The 18,392-nt window shown below is 41.9% G+C and overlaps 1 protein-coding gene across 4 annotated transcripts in view; it reads right to left on the bottom strand.

Annotated features, from left to right (window-relative positions):
• The window catches only part of cmb (combover), a 522,232-nt gene that overhangs the window by 136,530 nt on the left and 367,310 nt on the right, over positions 1 to 18,392 (bottom strand). For all 4 annotated transcript variants that reach the window (XM_067139692.2, XM_067139691.2, XM_067139689.2 and 1 more), the window contains one exon: positions 6,623 to 6,792. In XM_067139692.2, coding sequence (XP_066995793.2) covers positions 6,623 to 6,792 — 170 coding nt within the window. The remainder of the gene's footprint in view (positions 1 to 6,622; positions 6,793 to 18,392) is intronic.

Raw genomic sequence — 18,392 nt, 5'->3', positions numbered from 1 at the left:
CTGATTAGACCTCACCTCCAGCTCCACCTGACGCAACCAACATTGCAGCAGTCATTACGTGGTATGATCTGCGAGATTCTCAATGAAAATCATATAGTACACAGGCCAGACCAAGCACAACTTGGCAAAAAGAAAATATGTGCATTTTGTCCCTCAAAGCTACGAAGAATGACACGGTTTTATTGTACTCTTTGCTATCGAGCCATGTGCGTTGACGACCAATCAACAACGTGTGCTGAATGTTGAAGTGACACGAGTTTGTGGAAAATAGAAAAATCTGTCTGTACATAGAATATATAATGTGCTGGGTTAGTTATTAAGTTTTAAATAAAGTAATTATAAGAGTTATGGAAGGTTTTTTCCGTAGTCTTTTAGATGAATGCTTAGTGATAACGTACTTCATAGAAGAGCTTATTAATCTAGGGTTAAAACAGTTGACAACTGACACCGAATACCACAGAGGTTACACTTTGAAACCGCATGTCAAACCAACAACTCTCTCCAACAACCTCAAACCACAACATAACAGTAACTCTCAATAACTCGACAGTAACTCAGCCACAACTGTTTTCGTCAAGATCATCCCCTTATATATATATATGTCTGGCTAGACTTCTAGAAGCTACATTACAAAAAAAAAAAAACCTTCTTGAATATTCTAGAGTGCGTGATACACAGAATACATTGTATAGAATATTCTCCACTGTTCTCATGCTTATACCATTTTGGAACTTACAGTGTGTCTCACAATTATGGATTACGGTTTATATATACAGGTAAGAATATAATATTAATTCACAGGTACTTACATTAACTGAACTGATATAACTGTCTATGTATAACACATAAACTCACATATAATACGATCATTCAACTACGTATGGTAAATAACAACAACACTAATACTAAATGGAGGTACACTTCATAGCTATACATACAAGTAATAATAATAATAATAATAATAATAATAATAATAATACATAATACACAGGCTACCTCACTCACACAGCCCTCCTGCTGGCGCTGTCGAAGTCCACGGTTTGCAGCCCGGCGGTTCCATCAGGGACCACCACCTTCCCAGGGTGGGTCAGCTGGATCCGGTCGACAGTGTCTTAGTTCCTGGTGATGTTGATCTGCAGGTCCTCGGGTGGCATTCCAAGCTCTGCTTGCTTTCCCCTCGTTCGTACCTTGCTGTTCTGTCAGGTGCCACCCTCGTTTGGTGGTTGTCGGTTCGGGCCCCATTGGTTCTCTGTCACCTAGAGGGGGTCCCACTGGCTGTGTCGTTGCCATTGCTGCCTCCATCTCCTGGGACATCGTCCGAGCCTCCCCATAGCTCTGCTCTATGCTGAACATCCTCCCTGGGCCGTTCACGGTGCCATGGAGCTTACTGCGGCTGTTGAGCACCTCGCTCTTCGTGTCATGCTGGTACGGCCCATTCACCGTCGCGTCGTCTGGCTGTTCGGTCTTAGCGTCGAACACCCACGGCGCTCCATCAGTGCGCTGTGCCCCCTCCCGCAGCTGGACTCGGCTCCTGGAGGGTGGACATCGCCGCACCCGCCAAACTCTCCCACAGCTTTTTCGCAGGTCGAATATGACTGCGGGCTGCGTCGTACTCCCATCTCCTGTCCAGTTATCAGGCACTCGGCTCCCTCCTCCGACGTCAATCCGGTCTTGAACTGGGCCCCTATTTTCTCCTTGAGTGTTCCAAACTGGGCCTCGATGTTCCCCTTGAGTTTCCCATACTGGTTCTCGATGTTCTCCTCGAGTTTTCCTACCTGGGCCTCTATGTTTTTAGCCAAGTAAATTAACTGTTTAAACATTACCACGGTCCTTTGGTCGTTCTTCATTTTCGAGTCCAATAGATTCAATAGTCTTGTCCATGGTCGTCAATTAACATATCCACAAAGACGCACACGAGATGCTGTCAGTTGGTACAATGCTTTTATTTACATAAATACACAAATTAACACGCATATAACTTTAACAACGGTATCACAACAAACACTTCACTTCGAGGATATCAACAAGCCACCATGATTAAAACAGTCACAACTGACACCGGATACCACAGAGGTTACACTTTGAAATACAGTTGAAAACAGATTACTACTGATCACTTTAACATGGAGACTGCGTTTTACCGCATGTCAAACCAACAACTCTCTCCAACAACCTCAAACCACAACTCAACAGTAACTCTCAATAACTCGACAGTAACTCAGCTACAACTGTTTAAATCAAGATCGTCCCCTTACAATATATGTCTGGCCAGACTCCTAGAAGCTACGGTAAAAAAAAAAAAAAAAACCTTTTTGGATATTCTAGATTGCATGAATACACAGAATACAATGTACAGAATATTCTCCACTGTTCTCATGCTTATACCATTCTGGAAGTTACAGTGTGTCTCACAATTACAGATTAAGATTTATATATACAGGTAAGAATAAATAATATTAATTTACAAGTATTTACATTAACTGAACTGATATAATTGTCTATGTACAACACATAACCTCACATACAATACGATCATTCAACTACGCACGGTAAATAATAACAACACTAATACTAAATGGAGGTACACTTCATAGCTATACATACAAGTAGTAGTAGTAGTAGTAATAATAATAATAATAATAATAATAATAATAATAATAATAATAATAATAATTCAAGCTCGATATTTGTATTAGTTACCCATGGGTGAGAGAATATTGTTTTCAAGTTATACCTGTTATCACACTTGCGTCAGTCCATATCCAATCAATCCGGATAAACGCAACTTCGTCATCCACAAGATTCAAGATATGGAAGAGCAAGGTCTCATCGAACCATCTACATCCTGTTGGGCTTCACCTATCATCCTACCAAAGAAGAATGGGAAGAATCGACTGTGTGTGGACTTCCGCAGGTTGAACGAGAAGACTGTCAGTGATGCCTACCCCATGCCTGACCTGAAAGACTCGCTGAAACAAGTAAGTGGGTCTAGGATTTTCAGCACGCTGGATCTCAACTCCGGCAAGTGGAGGTCAAGGAAAGTTCTAGACCACTGACCGCTTTCATGACACCGAGAGGAATGTACCAGTTTGCAGTAATGCCCTTTGGATTGAAGAATGCTCCTGCCACCTTCATGCGACTGATGGATAAGGTATTATCAGGATATGTTGGAGATTTTTGCCAAGTGTATCTTGAAGACATTTTAATTCACAGCAAGAAATTTCAGGAACACCATGTACATCTGAGGAAAGTGCTGGAACGACTGAAGATTCATGGACTGACTTGCCAACTGGAGAAGTGCCACTTCGCCCAGTCCCGAGTAAAATATCTTGGCCATGTCCTAAACTCTGAAGGCTTAGAAAGGCAACCGGAGAAGAACTGAGCTATCAAAGAAGCTGAACGCCTGCGGACCAAGTGACAAGTACGTCAGTTCCTTGGCTTATGTGGATGGTATAGCAGCTTTGTGCCATACTTTGAAGAGGTGATACACCACTCACCGATCTACTCCATAAAATCTATCCATTCCGATGGACCAGCAAGGAAGAGGCAGCATTCCAAGGCATTAAGGCTGCAATGTGCAAAGCTCCCGGTCTAGCCCATCCCGACCATCAACGGAAGATGTGCCTGCAGACAGACGCCAGCGACACCGGCTTAGGAGCAGTGTTATTCCAGGAGAGGAGTGACGGCGGAACGGACATCATCGAGTATGCCAGCAGGAAGCTATCCCCCACCGAGCAACGCTACTGCATTGCCGAGAAGGAAGCCTTAGCCGTGGTGTGGGCCATGGTCAAATTGAGTAGCTACTTAGAAGGAAGGAAGTTCCAGCTCTACACCAATTACACCGCTCTCAAATGACTGAACTCGGTCTCTGGCTCAAAATCTAAATTGTTACGATGGGCCCTGTTGATCACAGAATTTAATTTCGATATGTGTCACGTCCCAGGACCTAAGAACACAGGAGCAGACAGCTTATCTATGCACCCAGCGATGGAACCTGAAGCTAGGAGCATCATTGTCAAGAGGGAGTTCCCAGGAAAACACCAGAGTGAGCTTAAGGAACCTGTTCTTATGACCATCACGAAGGAACTTGATCTGGGAGTGATCAAACAGTGGCAGGAACAAGACAAGCCCTGTAGCACCATGACGCAGTGGATTACGAAACAGAACACAGACAGTCGACCTGTCCCGAAGGAATTCAAGATGTGCTACAAGAACTTCCGGATATATGGAGGACTCTTGATGTACAGGTCGCACCTCTCCGACACCCCTGCAGTAGTGGTGATCCCCAGACAGCTCACGGCGGATATCCTTGAGAAGTTCCACGACAGCACGGAAGCCGGACATCCAGGAGGCAAAGAGACATATCAGTCCATCCGCTGAAGATTCTTCTGGGTCAACATGCAGAAAGACATCCTGGACTATGTGAAGGGGTGCTACATCTGTGCCTACACCAAGGCGAGCAACAGGAAGACAGATTCCAAGCCAACAAGGAAGATGGCCACGACGCTGGTGGGAGGTCATAGCCCAGGACTTGATGGGTCCTTACCCTAGAATACCACGGGGTAAAACAGGCCTCCCAGTAATCACTGACCTCTTCACAAGATGGATTGCGGCCTTTCCGATACCTGAAGCCACGACAGGATGCATCACCAGCCCTGAACAAGACAAGGTCTTCAGCCGCTACTGTTATCCACGTTGCATTCTGTCAGACAACGGGAGTCAGTTCACGTCGAGAAAGTGGCAGCAAATGATGACGGTATGGGGTGTGGAACACTGGACCACCCCTACCTACAACCCAAGGGCAAATCCAACGGAATGACGAAACCAGAAGCTGAAAAGGATGCTATGAGTCCACCTGATAGACAAAGAACATCGACTGTGGGACCGTCAGATATCGCAGTCACTCTTTGCCCTGTGACGATGCATCAACCGCGTCTCCGGCTATTCCCCAGCAGAGCTGTTTCTTGGTCGACAGCTGTACGGCACTGGGGATTGGGAGATTCGTCCACCATCCACTTCGGGTGAAGATAATGCAGCTGTTTCTCTGGCACAGTGGCAGCAACAACAGCAGCAGAACATCAAGGAGAAGCAAGCTTACGCAGAGAAGAGATCCCTTACCCAGGCCAAGGCTCAAGATGTCTAAGAGATGCAGATCTTCCTACCGGGCCAACAAGTACTGCGACGTAACCATCCAGTCAGTAATAAGAGTGGAGGGTTTCACGCAGGTCTCGCAACTAAGTGGGTTGGATCCATAGAGGTGGATAAACAGCTGGGCCATGGGGTCTACTTACTGAAGAGCAACCCTCCTGTCAAGATCCACGCATCGGAGTTGCGGCGAGTCACCCAACCGCTGCACATTCAGAGTAAGCCTTGAGGAGAAGCTACTAATGGCACAGCACCATCTGGTCATCGGGAGGAGAACACATCGACTATCATCGAGGAAGAAGCTGGCAGCGAGGCAACCCCGACACGGCACATGCTTGTCAAGAGGAGGTGGAGAGCACATCCAGAGGTATCGAGGAAGAAAGAAGATACAATCTACATCAAGACAAAGTAAACGAGTGTGACAAAGTGTGGAAAATGTTTCAAGTTATAGGGGGTATATTGACGCAAGTGTGATAACAGGTATAACTTAAAAACAATATTCTCTCACCCATGGGTAACTAATGCAGATATCGAGCTTGAATAATAATGATTATTTTTACGATTATTGTTAATATTATTATTATTATTATTATTATTATTATTATTACTATTACTACTACTACTTGTATGTATAGCTATGATGTGTCTTTGTCTCCAGGTGTGCTATTTACCAACTGATGAGCCCGACTTAGCACACTGGGGCGAAGCGCTGGCAACCAGGAATGAGTTAGCTGAAAAATTTATGATGTCCAATAACGGACCATTTATATTGGTATTATAAATTTACTCATTCGGTACAAATATTTCAGGTTCCCTATGGGAATCAACATCTATATCATCTAAAGGCCAGGCAGGCATCAATTTTTGGTAATGAGACAAAGTCTCCCATAGTGCACTGGCACTGCCGGTGACTCCAAATAGCCTATGCAGGGGCCTGCACGATATGCACTAGCCATGCGTCTTGGTGGGTGTGCTATTTACCAACTGATGAGCCCGACATAGCACACTGGGGCGAAATGCTGACAACCAGGAATGAGTTAGCTGAAAAATTTATAATGTTCAATAATGGACCATTTATATTGGTATTATAAATTTACTCTTCGGGACAAATATTTCTGGTTCCCTATGGGAATCAACATCTATATCATCAATTTTTGCTTTGTCGCTAGTAATATTACCATTCGTGAAACACTTGATACATGCAATCCATTCCTTATCACTGCCCAGGGCCTGTAACTTACCACACTTGAAATGAAACCATTCAACATGTATCGCACTTAGCACCAGATCTTAAGTTCCTCCTACACCCTAAAAATCTAGGCCCTAGTTATGACATTCAAACAATTTCTCTGTCCTTAAAATTGGTAAATTTCAATATTCTATTTTAATTCTAAAGTTAGCAAATGATACAAAGCAATGCACATGAATTCACAACTAACAAACCAATAGCAAGACAGTACCTGACATACACACTCACCACTTGATTCCTTCTGCCAAGTATTATGGGTATCTGACCTTTGTGGTCTATTGCTTGGCACATGGCTCAGAGAATTTCCACCTCCACGACCAGAAGAATTTACATCATCAGTTTCTCCTCCACCAGTGCCTCCAATTAGAGTAGATTCTGCTGACAAAATTGCTTCATTCCTAATAACAAAGAAACACCATGTCTTAAAAGTGGTTTTTTCTTCCCCATCACAATGCAATATATTAGGTCCGAGTGAGATGGTCGACACAGATGGGTGATGATGGGGCAAGCAAGGGTTAGAAGTGGGAAGGAAGCAACCATGGCCTTAATTAAGGTATGACAATGGGAAATCACAGAAAACCATCTTCAGAGCTGCCGACAGTGGGATTCTAACCCACTATCTTCCGAATGCAAGCTGATAGCTATGTGACCCAAACCGCACAGCCATTTGCCCGGTGTTGTTTTACAACATCAAAGTTTTATATCCATATATACACGTATGAGAGTGATGGAATTTTTACAGTGGCAACTATTTAATAACAACATATACTGAAAAGATATCTATTTCAAATGTCTTCTTATCTTTGATTTATTCACCAGTGTTACCTAATACCTATCACGAGCAATATGGAAATATGGCACCCCGCAGCACACTATTTTTTTCAAGCTTTTTTATATCACACTAACAAATACAGATTTATGGCTTCATTGGGATAGGGAAAGTGGCAGCTGCAGCCTATATTAAAGCTCATTCCCAGCATCTGTCTGGTAGGAAAGAGAGACCAAAGGAAAAAGTCTTCAAGGCTGCCAATGGTGGGGTTAGAATCCAACATCTCCCAAATGCATAGGGTGGACTTACAATTGGCATAATGGAACACTATCGATCGAGGGCAAGTTTCTCAGGCTTTCTCAAAGACAGAAACTCCCATGTCAATTGTAACAGAACTAGTACTAATGTATTCCTAGTCCTTCTTGCATGATTAACACGTGTAATAATTTCTCATTACAGAAAACGGAAACTACTGTCTGGTCATGTTTTCCTGCTTTATGGATTTATGACCCAGCCTGCAGTTTAGGGGTAGCAAGCCTGCCTCTTACCCGAAGGCCCCTGGTTCAATTCCCAGCCAGCTCAGGCATCGGTACCTAAATCTGAAGGCTGGATCCAGGTTCACTCAGCCTATGTAAGAAGAACTGATTTGATAGTGAGATAGTGACCCCGGTCTAGAAAGCCAAAAATAACAGGTGAAAGGATCCATTGCACTGATCACATGTCGCCTTGTAATCTGCGGGCCTTTGGGCTGAGCAGCAGTCACTTGGTAGGCCAAGGCTTATTAGGGCAGTAATATCATTTGTGGGGGAAGAGGAATTTATGACCCTGTTAGTATTTTTTAATAGGAAGTAGCCTAATCTTTAAAAAAAAAAAATTCCTACAAGTATGTGGAACACTATTTCTGTTGAGGAACTGCTCATTAGAAGACTGTCTTCCTCTGGCATACAGGGTCAGGCAGAGAGAAATGCTTATGTGAAAGATGGAAATCAGTGATCCAAATATAGGTTTCTGTCCATTTTCTCTGAAATTGGCTCTTTATTCACTGGCCTGTCATTGTGATTATCCCTTGCATATTTGTTTTTATCCTCATTTCTGGCTTCTCTGATTTATAGTCCCAATTTACAGTCTTCTTCCTAGCGATTTTCCCAGGACACCGCAGAGTCTGCTACTTTGAATGCCATTCTCCATTCAGTCCTGTTAAGGGCATCGTTAAGTCTGGCACCCATGATCTTCATTTCTTCCTTCAGATGATCAAGCCACCGTTTCTTGAGACAGTCGCGTGGTCGATTTCCTCCTGATTGTACTGGAGTGCTGTCTTAGTAACTGATTGACCTTCTCTTCTCATAACATGTCCATACCATCTGAGGCAAGCTTCTTGCATCTTGTCCAAAATTGGTGCAACTCCCACCCGTTGTCTGACACGGTCATTTCTGACATGGTTGAGATTCGTAAGTCCTAACAACCAATGGAGCATTTGCAAGTTGCTTTACGTCACACCGACACAGTTAGGTCTTATGGTGACGATGGGACAGGAAAGGGCTGGGAGTGGGTGGGGAAGTGTCAGGTGTGAAACTGGGAAACCACAGACAACCATCTTCAGGGCTGCCAACAGTGGGGTTTAAATCCACTATCTCCTAAATCTACATACTGGCCGCACTTAAGCGACCGCAGCTATTCAGCTCGGTTCTGAACAATGGAGAGCAACTGGTCTAACCATGGATTTATACACTTTCCCCTTGTGATAATCGGGTATTTTCCCATTTCAGAGAACTCCAGTGACTTGCTGTCATTTTTACTATGCTGAGTTTACTAATACTTGAGCATCAAGAAGCATTTTGCCATCCGAGCTGATGTAGGAACCAATGTATTTAACCTGGGTGGTTTTAACGAGATCTTGACTGTTAACCTTCATAGTGCAATCCGTTTGTGGATCACATTCAAGGTAGTCTGTTTTATGAATGTTGAGCTGCAGACTACTTTCACTCGTATGATAATTCCCATTCAGTACCATTTCTTCTAAGCTCTGACTAGATTTATCCACAATAAACAAGTCATCAGCATATAAAATCGTCCCTGGATGAGGTGTTTGGATGTTTGACATTACTGTATCGATTCGCACGATGAAGTGCACAGGCAAAAGTGTAGATTCTTGGTGGACTCCAACAATGATTGGAAGAGAAGACCAAGTTACTGTTGGGCAACAAACCGAACTTGTGAAATTCTGGTACAGAATTTTGATCCACTGCACTTCATGTACTTGGACTGCCCTCTATGTAAGTTCATGTGGCACCCTGCCAAAAGCTTTCTACAGGTCCATTTACATTGTGTTCCCTAGAGCACTATTTCTGCAATAATCTCCACCACCACCATCATTTGTTTGAAGTCCTTTCAACTACTTTTGATCTGAACTGATGCCAGGATGTAGAATTATGTACCCCAGGAGTTCTTTAAGATGGCAGATGATAACACAGGAGTTGTGGCATTTAAACATCTTCGAACATCATTGCCCTCAACCAGGATTGAAGCCATGATCTTGGCAACAGCGGAATAATGACAGGCTTCGCTACTGAAACTGGAAGTCAATTTCATTTTAAGCTATTATTACAATGTCAACACTCTGAAAGGATTTCATTAGGTTGAACCTAAAACAAAGACCGACAGTGTTCATAGCCTCAACATGGAAAACAAATGCTTCATAAACAATTTCAGCTGCATTTCCTCCACTGAGGAGACCATCATCCCATCTAGTCAGGCTCCTCAATGAAGTTAAGTTATTTACCATCGCCCAACACTCAATGGAGTGTTTCTGGTAGCACGATCTACTCTTATTGCCGTAGCCCGCCTGGTGACCTTGATTGTTAAGATGTCAAGAATATAGGGTCTGACATGGTGGTAAGCCAGTTTCAGTCCCGTTGGTGGAACCAGCAGGGTAGGAGAGGTTGTGGAATACAATTTCTGATCACTAGATTGCATACCAAAAGCCTGGATTCAATCCCAAACCTCTGTACAGTGTTCAAATGTAGTGAGGGCATTTAATGCTGTAAATGGTGATTAGTCCCATAGGATTGAGATGTGGAGATGTTAAGCATTGAGCAGAACTCTTGATGTTATTCGACAGAAGTAGGCTACTTGCTACACTAGATTTCACCCTCTCCCTAACTCTCGCCGAACATATCCTTGGACACTCCCAGCATTAAAAGCCATATGAAACGGCTGTAGCAAGTACTCAGTGAGATAGCTATGACTCTGAGCAAGCACAAAAAAACAAGGACCTCCCTCAGGAAAGGTTATTTTATTTTTGGTAATGCTGAGTTTCTGGTCGAATAGGGTTGTACGTCATGCCAGATACGTTTCTGTGGCAACAGATAGGAAATTTTCTATTTACAAGTTGGTCAATTTGCAGTTGTAAGGTTGATCACCCTGAAATAACATATATCAAGTAAACATGGCTCCAAAATTTCTTAAAACTTTAAACAAAATGGTAAAAAAAAAAATCTTCAAACTGGAAACAAAACACGAAGAAAAGTATGAGGAATAATGGGATCTACAATAATATTATTCTTCTTCCTGATACGTTTCTGCTTATGCTTATGCAACAATATTACAGGGAAAATTATATAAAAATGATGACAAATAATTAAATAGGGCAACATATGAGAACTAGGTGTCACTGTTATAATACATGTTGTAAAACATGATAAAAAGTATAAACGAACATTAAAAAAATTGACATTTTGTACATCCCATAAAATTACAAAAATGTGATACACAACATTTTTTGAGGGAGACCTTCAAAATGTGTGAGCTGTTTACCATATTCAGGAAATGTAGAGATGAACTAAATAGTCATAAGATATATCGAATTATAAAAAATAGTGAGAGTAAAAAGGTTTGTTTCTTGCTACGTCGAATTTCAAGCATTTATTTTTAATATGAAAAGTGGAGCTTTGTGATACTATAGTTATCTACGGCACTCAGTCTCTACCAACCTAAAAATATATCATCAGAAATCTTTTTCAATGTATGTGAAATAGTTACTTAGAAACTTATTAGATGGTTACACTGCTTCATGTGGGGAAGTCAATACATCTATCAAATGATTCTTCAAAGATATCTATTATACCTAGGGACCTGAAAAATTAGCATCGATTTATTTAAAAATTAGCACCTATTTTTTCCAAAATTAGCATCTATTTTTCCAAAATTAGCATCTATTTACAAAGTTAAAATAATCGCATGGTATTATTAATTTTAACGATTCCAAATTTATGAAGTGCAATTATTGTCCTTCGTTCACGCACAATACAAATTCATTGTTCAAACGAAAGAATTGCCAGTACTTCGGCATTGCTGCATTGTTGTAATGAGACAACACGCGCTCACTGTCTACATTGTTCATTGGGGTCCACAACAACTCAATACAGTATTTAGCAAATATGCGGAACTCTGTGTGAACTGCAGTTAATGCAAGCGTGACATCACATTTTTCACTTTCTTTCATCTGAGTTTGAATTGCATGTTTCAGAGAACAGTAACCAGACCAGGTATCATTTCATGAGAGATCTGTTACTCCAAACAATTTCTCAAGCTCATCTAATTTATCATTGTTACTCAAAATTATCTGTTACTCCAAACAATTTCTCAGGCTCATCCAAATTATCAGTGTTACTCAAAATTATATTTTTTGGATACAAAGCTTGAGAAACTGACACAAAATGCTTATGGTTGGGGTCTCTAGCTTTCAATGTGGCTAGCTTGCACTGTGAAGAATGAGCAGCTTTGACAAATGCATCTCTACATGCAGGCTGCTGTAGAGGAGTGAGCTTAATAAAAGCATTGTTAGTTGCCGCAGAAAAATTCCCCTTAAAAATGAAGGTAAAACTAGCATCAAGTTTATGCAGTTTGGGGTAAAGGAGAGGTAGGATACAAAGACCTTTCAAGTTCAGTAAGGAGGTCAACCAATCTAGCTGCATGATCTGTGACAAAAACCATGTGGGAGTGAAGCCTATTCACTTCTCGGTCACTCAGATCAGTCACGTACTTAATACCACAGTTAATGTCTTTCATGTCAGACATCTTGAAAAATGTAACATCAGTGAAGTAAGCACTCAAATAGAAGACAGACTGAAACAAGCTATTCCATCGAGTTATGACAGGTGCAGGAAAAAGCTTTGCTTCCTTTGAAGGACCATACTTTGATGTTAAGAATTGTAAATAATTATATTTTCGCTTTGTTGTGTTCAAAAATGCAGACTTTAAATCTGTCATCACTGTGACCCAACTATTGCCAACCAAGCTGATCTTATGTGCCCAGCATTGTACATGCATTAAATGATCCCCAAAGACCACACTTAATGTTTCATAACACCGGGTCATGTATGGGGTACTGTCAATAACAAATGCTTTAACTGCATCATATTATACACTATAACTGCGGCGAGCTTCTAAAACAGCACAAGAGCAGTTTGTAGCATTTCCTGCATCAAGATAGTTCACAGAAAAAACGTGCAGCTCTCTTTTCGATCCGGCTGGGACTTGGAATATGATGATAAAAACACAACGGCTCATTCTATCTGTAGTTTCATCACAGAGTAGGTTGATGTTCTTCCCCACTAAAGCCTCTGCTGTTCTTTTCTGCTGGTCAGATGCAACTTCGAGAAAGGAAGAAAGACCTCAAATTATAACACAATAATTTAAAATTACTGTATCAATTGGGTACAGGTAAGATAGTTCGATATGAAAATCGCACTCAAATTCGATATCCTTCAATTTTGCGCGTGGTTTTGATGTCATAATACCTAAACCGTGACCTCACAATACCAGAGTGAAGTAGGAATAAGAATCATAGAGTCAAGAAAAAGGAATACAATTCCAAAGTGTCAAGGTAAAATAATTGTACATGGAAATGAATTTAAGACATCCATTGGGAATATCAAGAAGATACAGTTCTGAACAGTAGAAACCAGCCCGGCAATGTTGAAATATTTGAATAAACACAGGATGTTTGTGACTCTCTTATCACAATGTGTACACGGTCAAAAGGCGACAGAGTGAAGCTTGGAAAACGCACATAGAAAGGAAAATTACAGTTCTTCAAGTGTCTAGAACAATTGAGATGATTATGACTTCCTCAGGGATGGGATATTACTGACCAATAGGGAAACGACAAAACAGAATCACGAGGAGGTCGGAGTCATCAGGGAATGGTCGTTTCGAGAACACCGAGGTAATTTAAGAGGGAACCAAAAGATTAGGAAGTCAGTTGAGAAGTTAGTCTTGTAGTCAGCAGGTCTGAAGCAGAAATCAGGAGGAAGGGAAGTCCAGTAGGACACTAAGCCGGTCAGGTCGTGAACAGTGCTCAAGTAAGAGCTCGAAGTCAGAATTACCAGCAACTGGTAATAAGTATTCTTGGGCAGTGTGCTGGGATATAGTATACACTCAGAAGATAGAGTGTTTAGGTAGAGGATACCCTTAAGCAGACTAGTAAAGCCGTTAGCACAGAGGGAAAGCCCTCAAGTAATAATAAGCGACCAGGGAACCGTGTAAGTAATTAGGCAAGGAGCCAAGGCTCATATTGTCTACGACAATTAAAGACTTTATTTAAAGGAAGTAGTGTGAAAAACTTTGGCTGTTCATTTATTGACAAGTGAAGGTCTCTGGAGGAGCCCACTTGATAATCATTAATCTACTTGGAGGTAATTCAAAGGAAGGAATCATTTAGAGGTGCAGAGCATCCCTACCATAGACGCGAGCGGAGACAAGAACTGTACAAGTTTTGACCAGATACTTGGGAAGAGGTAACCACAGAGGCAGAGAATTCCAGTACATTCATTGAGGCCAACACTAACGGAGTCATGCAGACAGTAGCAAATAGAAGTAACAGAACAACGCACAATTGTGTAAGTCCTCTTTTCCAGATGTTAGTTTTTATTTCGTAAAATAAACTATCAATATGTGTATTGAGGAACATTTTAGTCGGTTTTTGACATACAAACAAAAATTCACACCTCCAGTTTTCTTTCAGGTCTGAAAGGGCTAATACCGAGCTCGATAGCTGTAGTCGCTTAAGTGCGGCCAGTATCCAGTATTCGGGAGATAGTAGGTTCGAACCCCACTGTCGGCAGCCCTGAAAAGGGTTTTCCGTGGTTTCCCATTTTCACACCAGGCAAACGCTTGGGCTGTACCTTAATTAAGGCCACGGCCGCTTCCTTCCCACTCCTAGCCCTTTCCTGTCCCATTGTCGCCATAAGACCTATCTGTGTTGGTGCGACGTAAGGCAACTAGCAAAAAGAAAACCTAGTCTTACTATCACTGATCGTTGATTGTGGAGGTTTAATCGATGGACTGTATATACATGGTACATACTTTTGAAGCAATTTCCGGACTGCAGGGTCGTCTACCTTCTCCAGCGGGATGTTGGCTTTGAGGAGTATCGCTGTTGTTTAGTGAATAAAATCTATTTTTTCACTCTTAGCTTTCTTTTGCATATCTAATGGGAGTTCTATTGTTGCCAGCCGTTTCACTGTTGAGTGCTAAATTTACATTCTGAATGTTCCTTATTTTTAAAACAATGTTTTGAGACAGTATCTCATTTCTCCCACTCGATACGAACATTACAACAACTACACATTAAAATATTGCTTTCCGAAACGTATAAACCTTAACTCGCAAACTGTTTAGCTCTGCTGTGCACTGTAACACTTGTTGAGCGACCAGTCTTCGCTACTGTCCGTGATCACTTTCTTCATTTTATCTGACCACGAAGCCGAAATACAGCAGTCAATTGTGTTGCTTGTAGACATCATTAGGGATTAAAGGATTGCACATTGGCGTGAGGAGTCAGGCTGGGGTGGGATTACTAGCCACCACAAGAACAACATTCCAAACATTTCGTTTGGCAAGAAGCCTGGAGCCAACCCCTTTTCTTTGATGCCATGTCTTAAAGAGATTTTCCAGAACATTAATGATAACGTATTTCTTTCCTGTTGATGAATCATTGTTCATTCTTTCTTTTCTTTTCATACATAATCTTGGAACAAAATGTCAAGTTTGTTATTCACAACAGATTTTGCTGTAATATCGCGCTTATCGCGAAATAATTGGATTTCGCTTTAAAATGGCCTTATTGCTTTAATTCGCATTAATTTGCGAACATAATATCCATATTTTCTTAACCAGAAACATAAGATTCGTAAAGATATCGCAAAATCGCTTCAAAATATTTTGTCGCATTTATCGTTAATGCGAAGAAATCATGCCTCTAGGCATTGGTATGTGTTACAAAGATGTCGTCATCCATGAGCGCATCCGGATGTCTAATGGGGTTGCGAGTTAAATGTTATCGCCATCATTTGTGTTTACGTGGGGTTAAAATTGTTTCTGAGATTAAATATGGTAGTAAAAAGCTTAGCTAGACTTAAAATAAATTGTACATATACATTAAACACATTAAAAACACATGAAACACACACATATATATATAACACACTTGGTGAATATAAACACATTAAAACATTAGAAACATGTGTGTAAAAAAACACTTGTTTAATTTAAAAGTTCATGTCTTGCAATGCTCTTTCTTCAGGCTTGCTCGTTGGGGTCTTGTGCACCTATGTTTATGTTGATTGATTTGAGCTCGTAAACAGTTCTTGAGGATGTTCTAGTTGACTAAGTAATGTATTCATATATGCTTGTAAAGAAACCCAAGTCATTGGATGGTCAAGTATTGTGGGTAGAGATGATATGTAGCTCAGTTGTTGATGTGTTTTGATGAATTTTGAAGCAGATTACAAAGTCTTGATTTTTAAATTTGGTGAATATAAATTTTTGGTGGTGACCTCCCTCTTGTCTGTATCCGTGTATAGGAGCTGTAATTATCTGTGAAAGATAAACTAGTATGAGTACAGTGTGAGATTGAAGGAATGCCTGAAGTTGTGTGTGGAAGGTGATGGGTACTTCCTGCTGTTGTTGTTGTGGTTGAGCGATGTACTGTTTAGGAGCTCGTTGCGCACTGCTGCGTGTACGTCTGGGACTTATGTTCGCTGTAGTGAGGGGTATGGATGGAGGGGTAGGGGGAGTGGCTATTGTGGGGGTAGGAGTGGAGCTGGGCTTGTCATTCGTCAGTCTTTTGGGGTGTGCTGAGATCTGTTTATTTAATATTTTGAGGTAATCATTTTTTAGGGCGGGAATAGCTTTACTGAAAATAATATTGGTTTTCTCCATAATGTCATTAATATTGTAATTAGGATTGGCGTATTGGTCTAGGGAAATGTAGAAATGTAGAACCCCATTAGACATCCGGATGCGCTACTGGATGACAACATGTCTGTAACACATACCAATGCCTAATGGATGTAATACTGTGATCTATCAGCTGACGATGACTGTATACAGTCGAAACCGATATTGATGTAAGTCTGCTTCATAATAAATAGTATAACAAGTCCTGTACCAGAAAGGGAGAGGAAGAATACTGTACTCGCACTGAGAGGCAGCCCGTGTACCCGAAGAGAGTGAGCCCAGTCCCGGAAGTTGACGGTCATCAATAGGGTGAGATGAAGCCACTTTATAATGGAAGGGTCTTCTCGTTCGGCCAGTCCGGCTCCCAGTCAAATTAATGAGCATGAGGAAGTAGTAGTGCATGCTGAGCAGTGTATGTCAGTGACTGAGGTATTACGTATCATAAATACAGACTTTGATGGGTAACAACTGGCTAGATTAAGAGAATTCTGCGAAACCGTAGAGACAGCATTAGAAGTAGTGAGGCCAGATAAACAGGATCTGTTTTACAAACTAATTCTAACAAACAATACCAAAGAGGCTCAAAGTAAACTGTTCGTCCGGTTAGGCGAATGAACTTGGCCAGAAATTAAAGCAGCGCTACAAGAATATTATTGTGAAAAGCGAACAGTAGATTTTTATGCAGGTCAATTATTCGCGGCCAGACAGCAGCCAGGGCAAACGATATCGCAATGGGCACACAGAATAGATAAAATCGGGACCAACCTACGTGACACAGCTATCCAAGGCAAACTTCCAATGGTCGGGGAACATCAAGCTAGGTTTATTCGGCGGGTAATTACAGCTAGCTTTGTACAAGGGCTGGGCGACGAACGAATACAGGGCTTAATAAAGAGTAGGAACGCACAAACCTTAGAGCAAGCAATAGATATAGCTAAAGAGGAAAAAACTGCGATAATCTCTCATAAGGCTAAGCAGCAGATAATAGGATCCAGGGGATCCGCAAGTGGGTATAGGCCACCCCAGGGAAATCAAAACCCAACTACAACTTCTACATCATCAGGATACAGTCCTTACAAGAAGGCCACTGTGAGAGTAGTATGTTTCAATTGTAACCGTGAGGGACACGTAGAGCAGGAATGTAGCACTATGAAACCCAAAGAAAAGAGCCCTCAAATATGGAAGAACTGTAAAAAAAACGGGTCACGCCTCGGAGAAGTGTAGGGCGAAGCGAACAACAGAAGATGTACGTAACGCGCACGAAATAAGGGTGTGCAAGATAGTCAGATGTTACAAATGTAACAAAATGGGGCATAAGTAATCCGAATGCTGGGAAGAATTTCGCCAGCTTGATGCACGCAAGTGCTTCATATGTGAACGAAAGGGTCATCGACAGCGTACCTGTTGGTTTCGCGACAAAAGGGAGAAGCTTCCTGTGAACCAACGTGTGCAGAGCCGACTGCAGGCTAAAAGGAAGCCACCGGCTCAAACAGTAAATAACACCCAGTGGAAAGAGAGAGGCCAGCCTTCCAAAGTTTCAAACGGGTCAGGGACCGTGATTCAGGGCAAGGTTACGGGTCCCGCAAAACGTCCAGCCCACGACATATAAGTGATGTAAGCGAAGACAGAAAGTACAGTGAAGGTTGCATAAAAAACCTTACAGAGCCTTGTAAAGGACAAGGTCGCGTAGAACACGATCGTCTGGGATCGATCCTGGTCTATGCTAAGGAGTGGAAAAGGCCGTTCAGATTTCTTATCGATACTGGAGCGGATGTAAGCCTCTTAAAAGAGCACACCATACCTAAAACGGAAATTTACCATAGGAAGCCAGAATTAGAACTGGCCGGGATTACGGGGCAAAGTTCTCGCACCGGAGGGTGCGCTACTTTACAGATAGGGGATTATTACCCCGAATTCCACATAGTGGGGAAGAGCCTCCGTGTCTCAGATAGCAGCGCGTCCGCCTCTCACCGCTGGATACCGTGGTTC

This window comes from Anabrus simplex, chromosome 2 (assembly GCF_040414725.1).
Source record: "Anabrus simplex isolate iqAnaSimp1 chromosome 2, ASM4041472v1, whole genome shotgun sequence".
Classification (NCBI taxonomy): Eukaryota; Metazoa; Arthropoda; class Insecta; order Orthoptera; family Tettigoniidae; genus Anabrus; species Anabrus simplex.
Note: the sequence above shows the minus strand (reverse complement) of the source record. Positions and strands in the feature narration are given on the sequence as shown.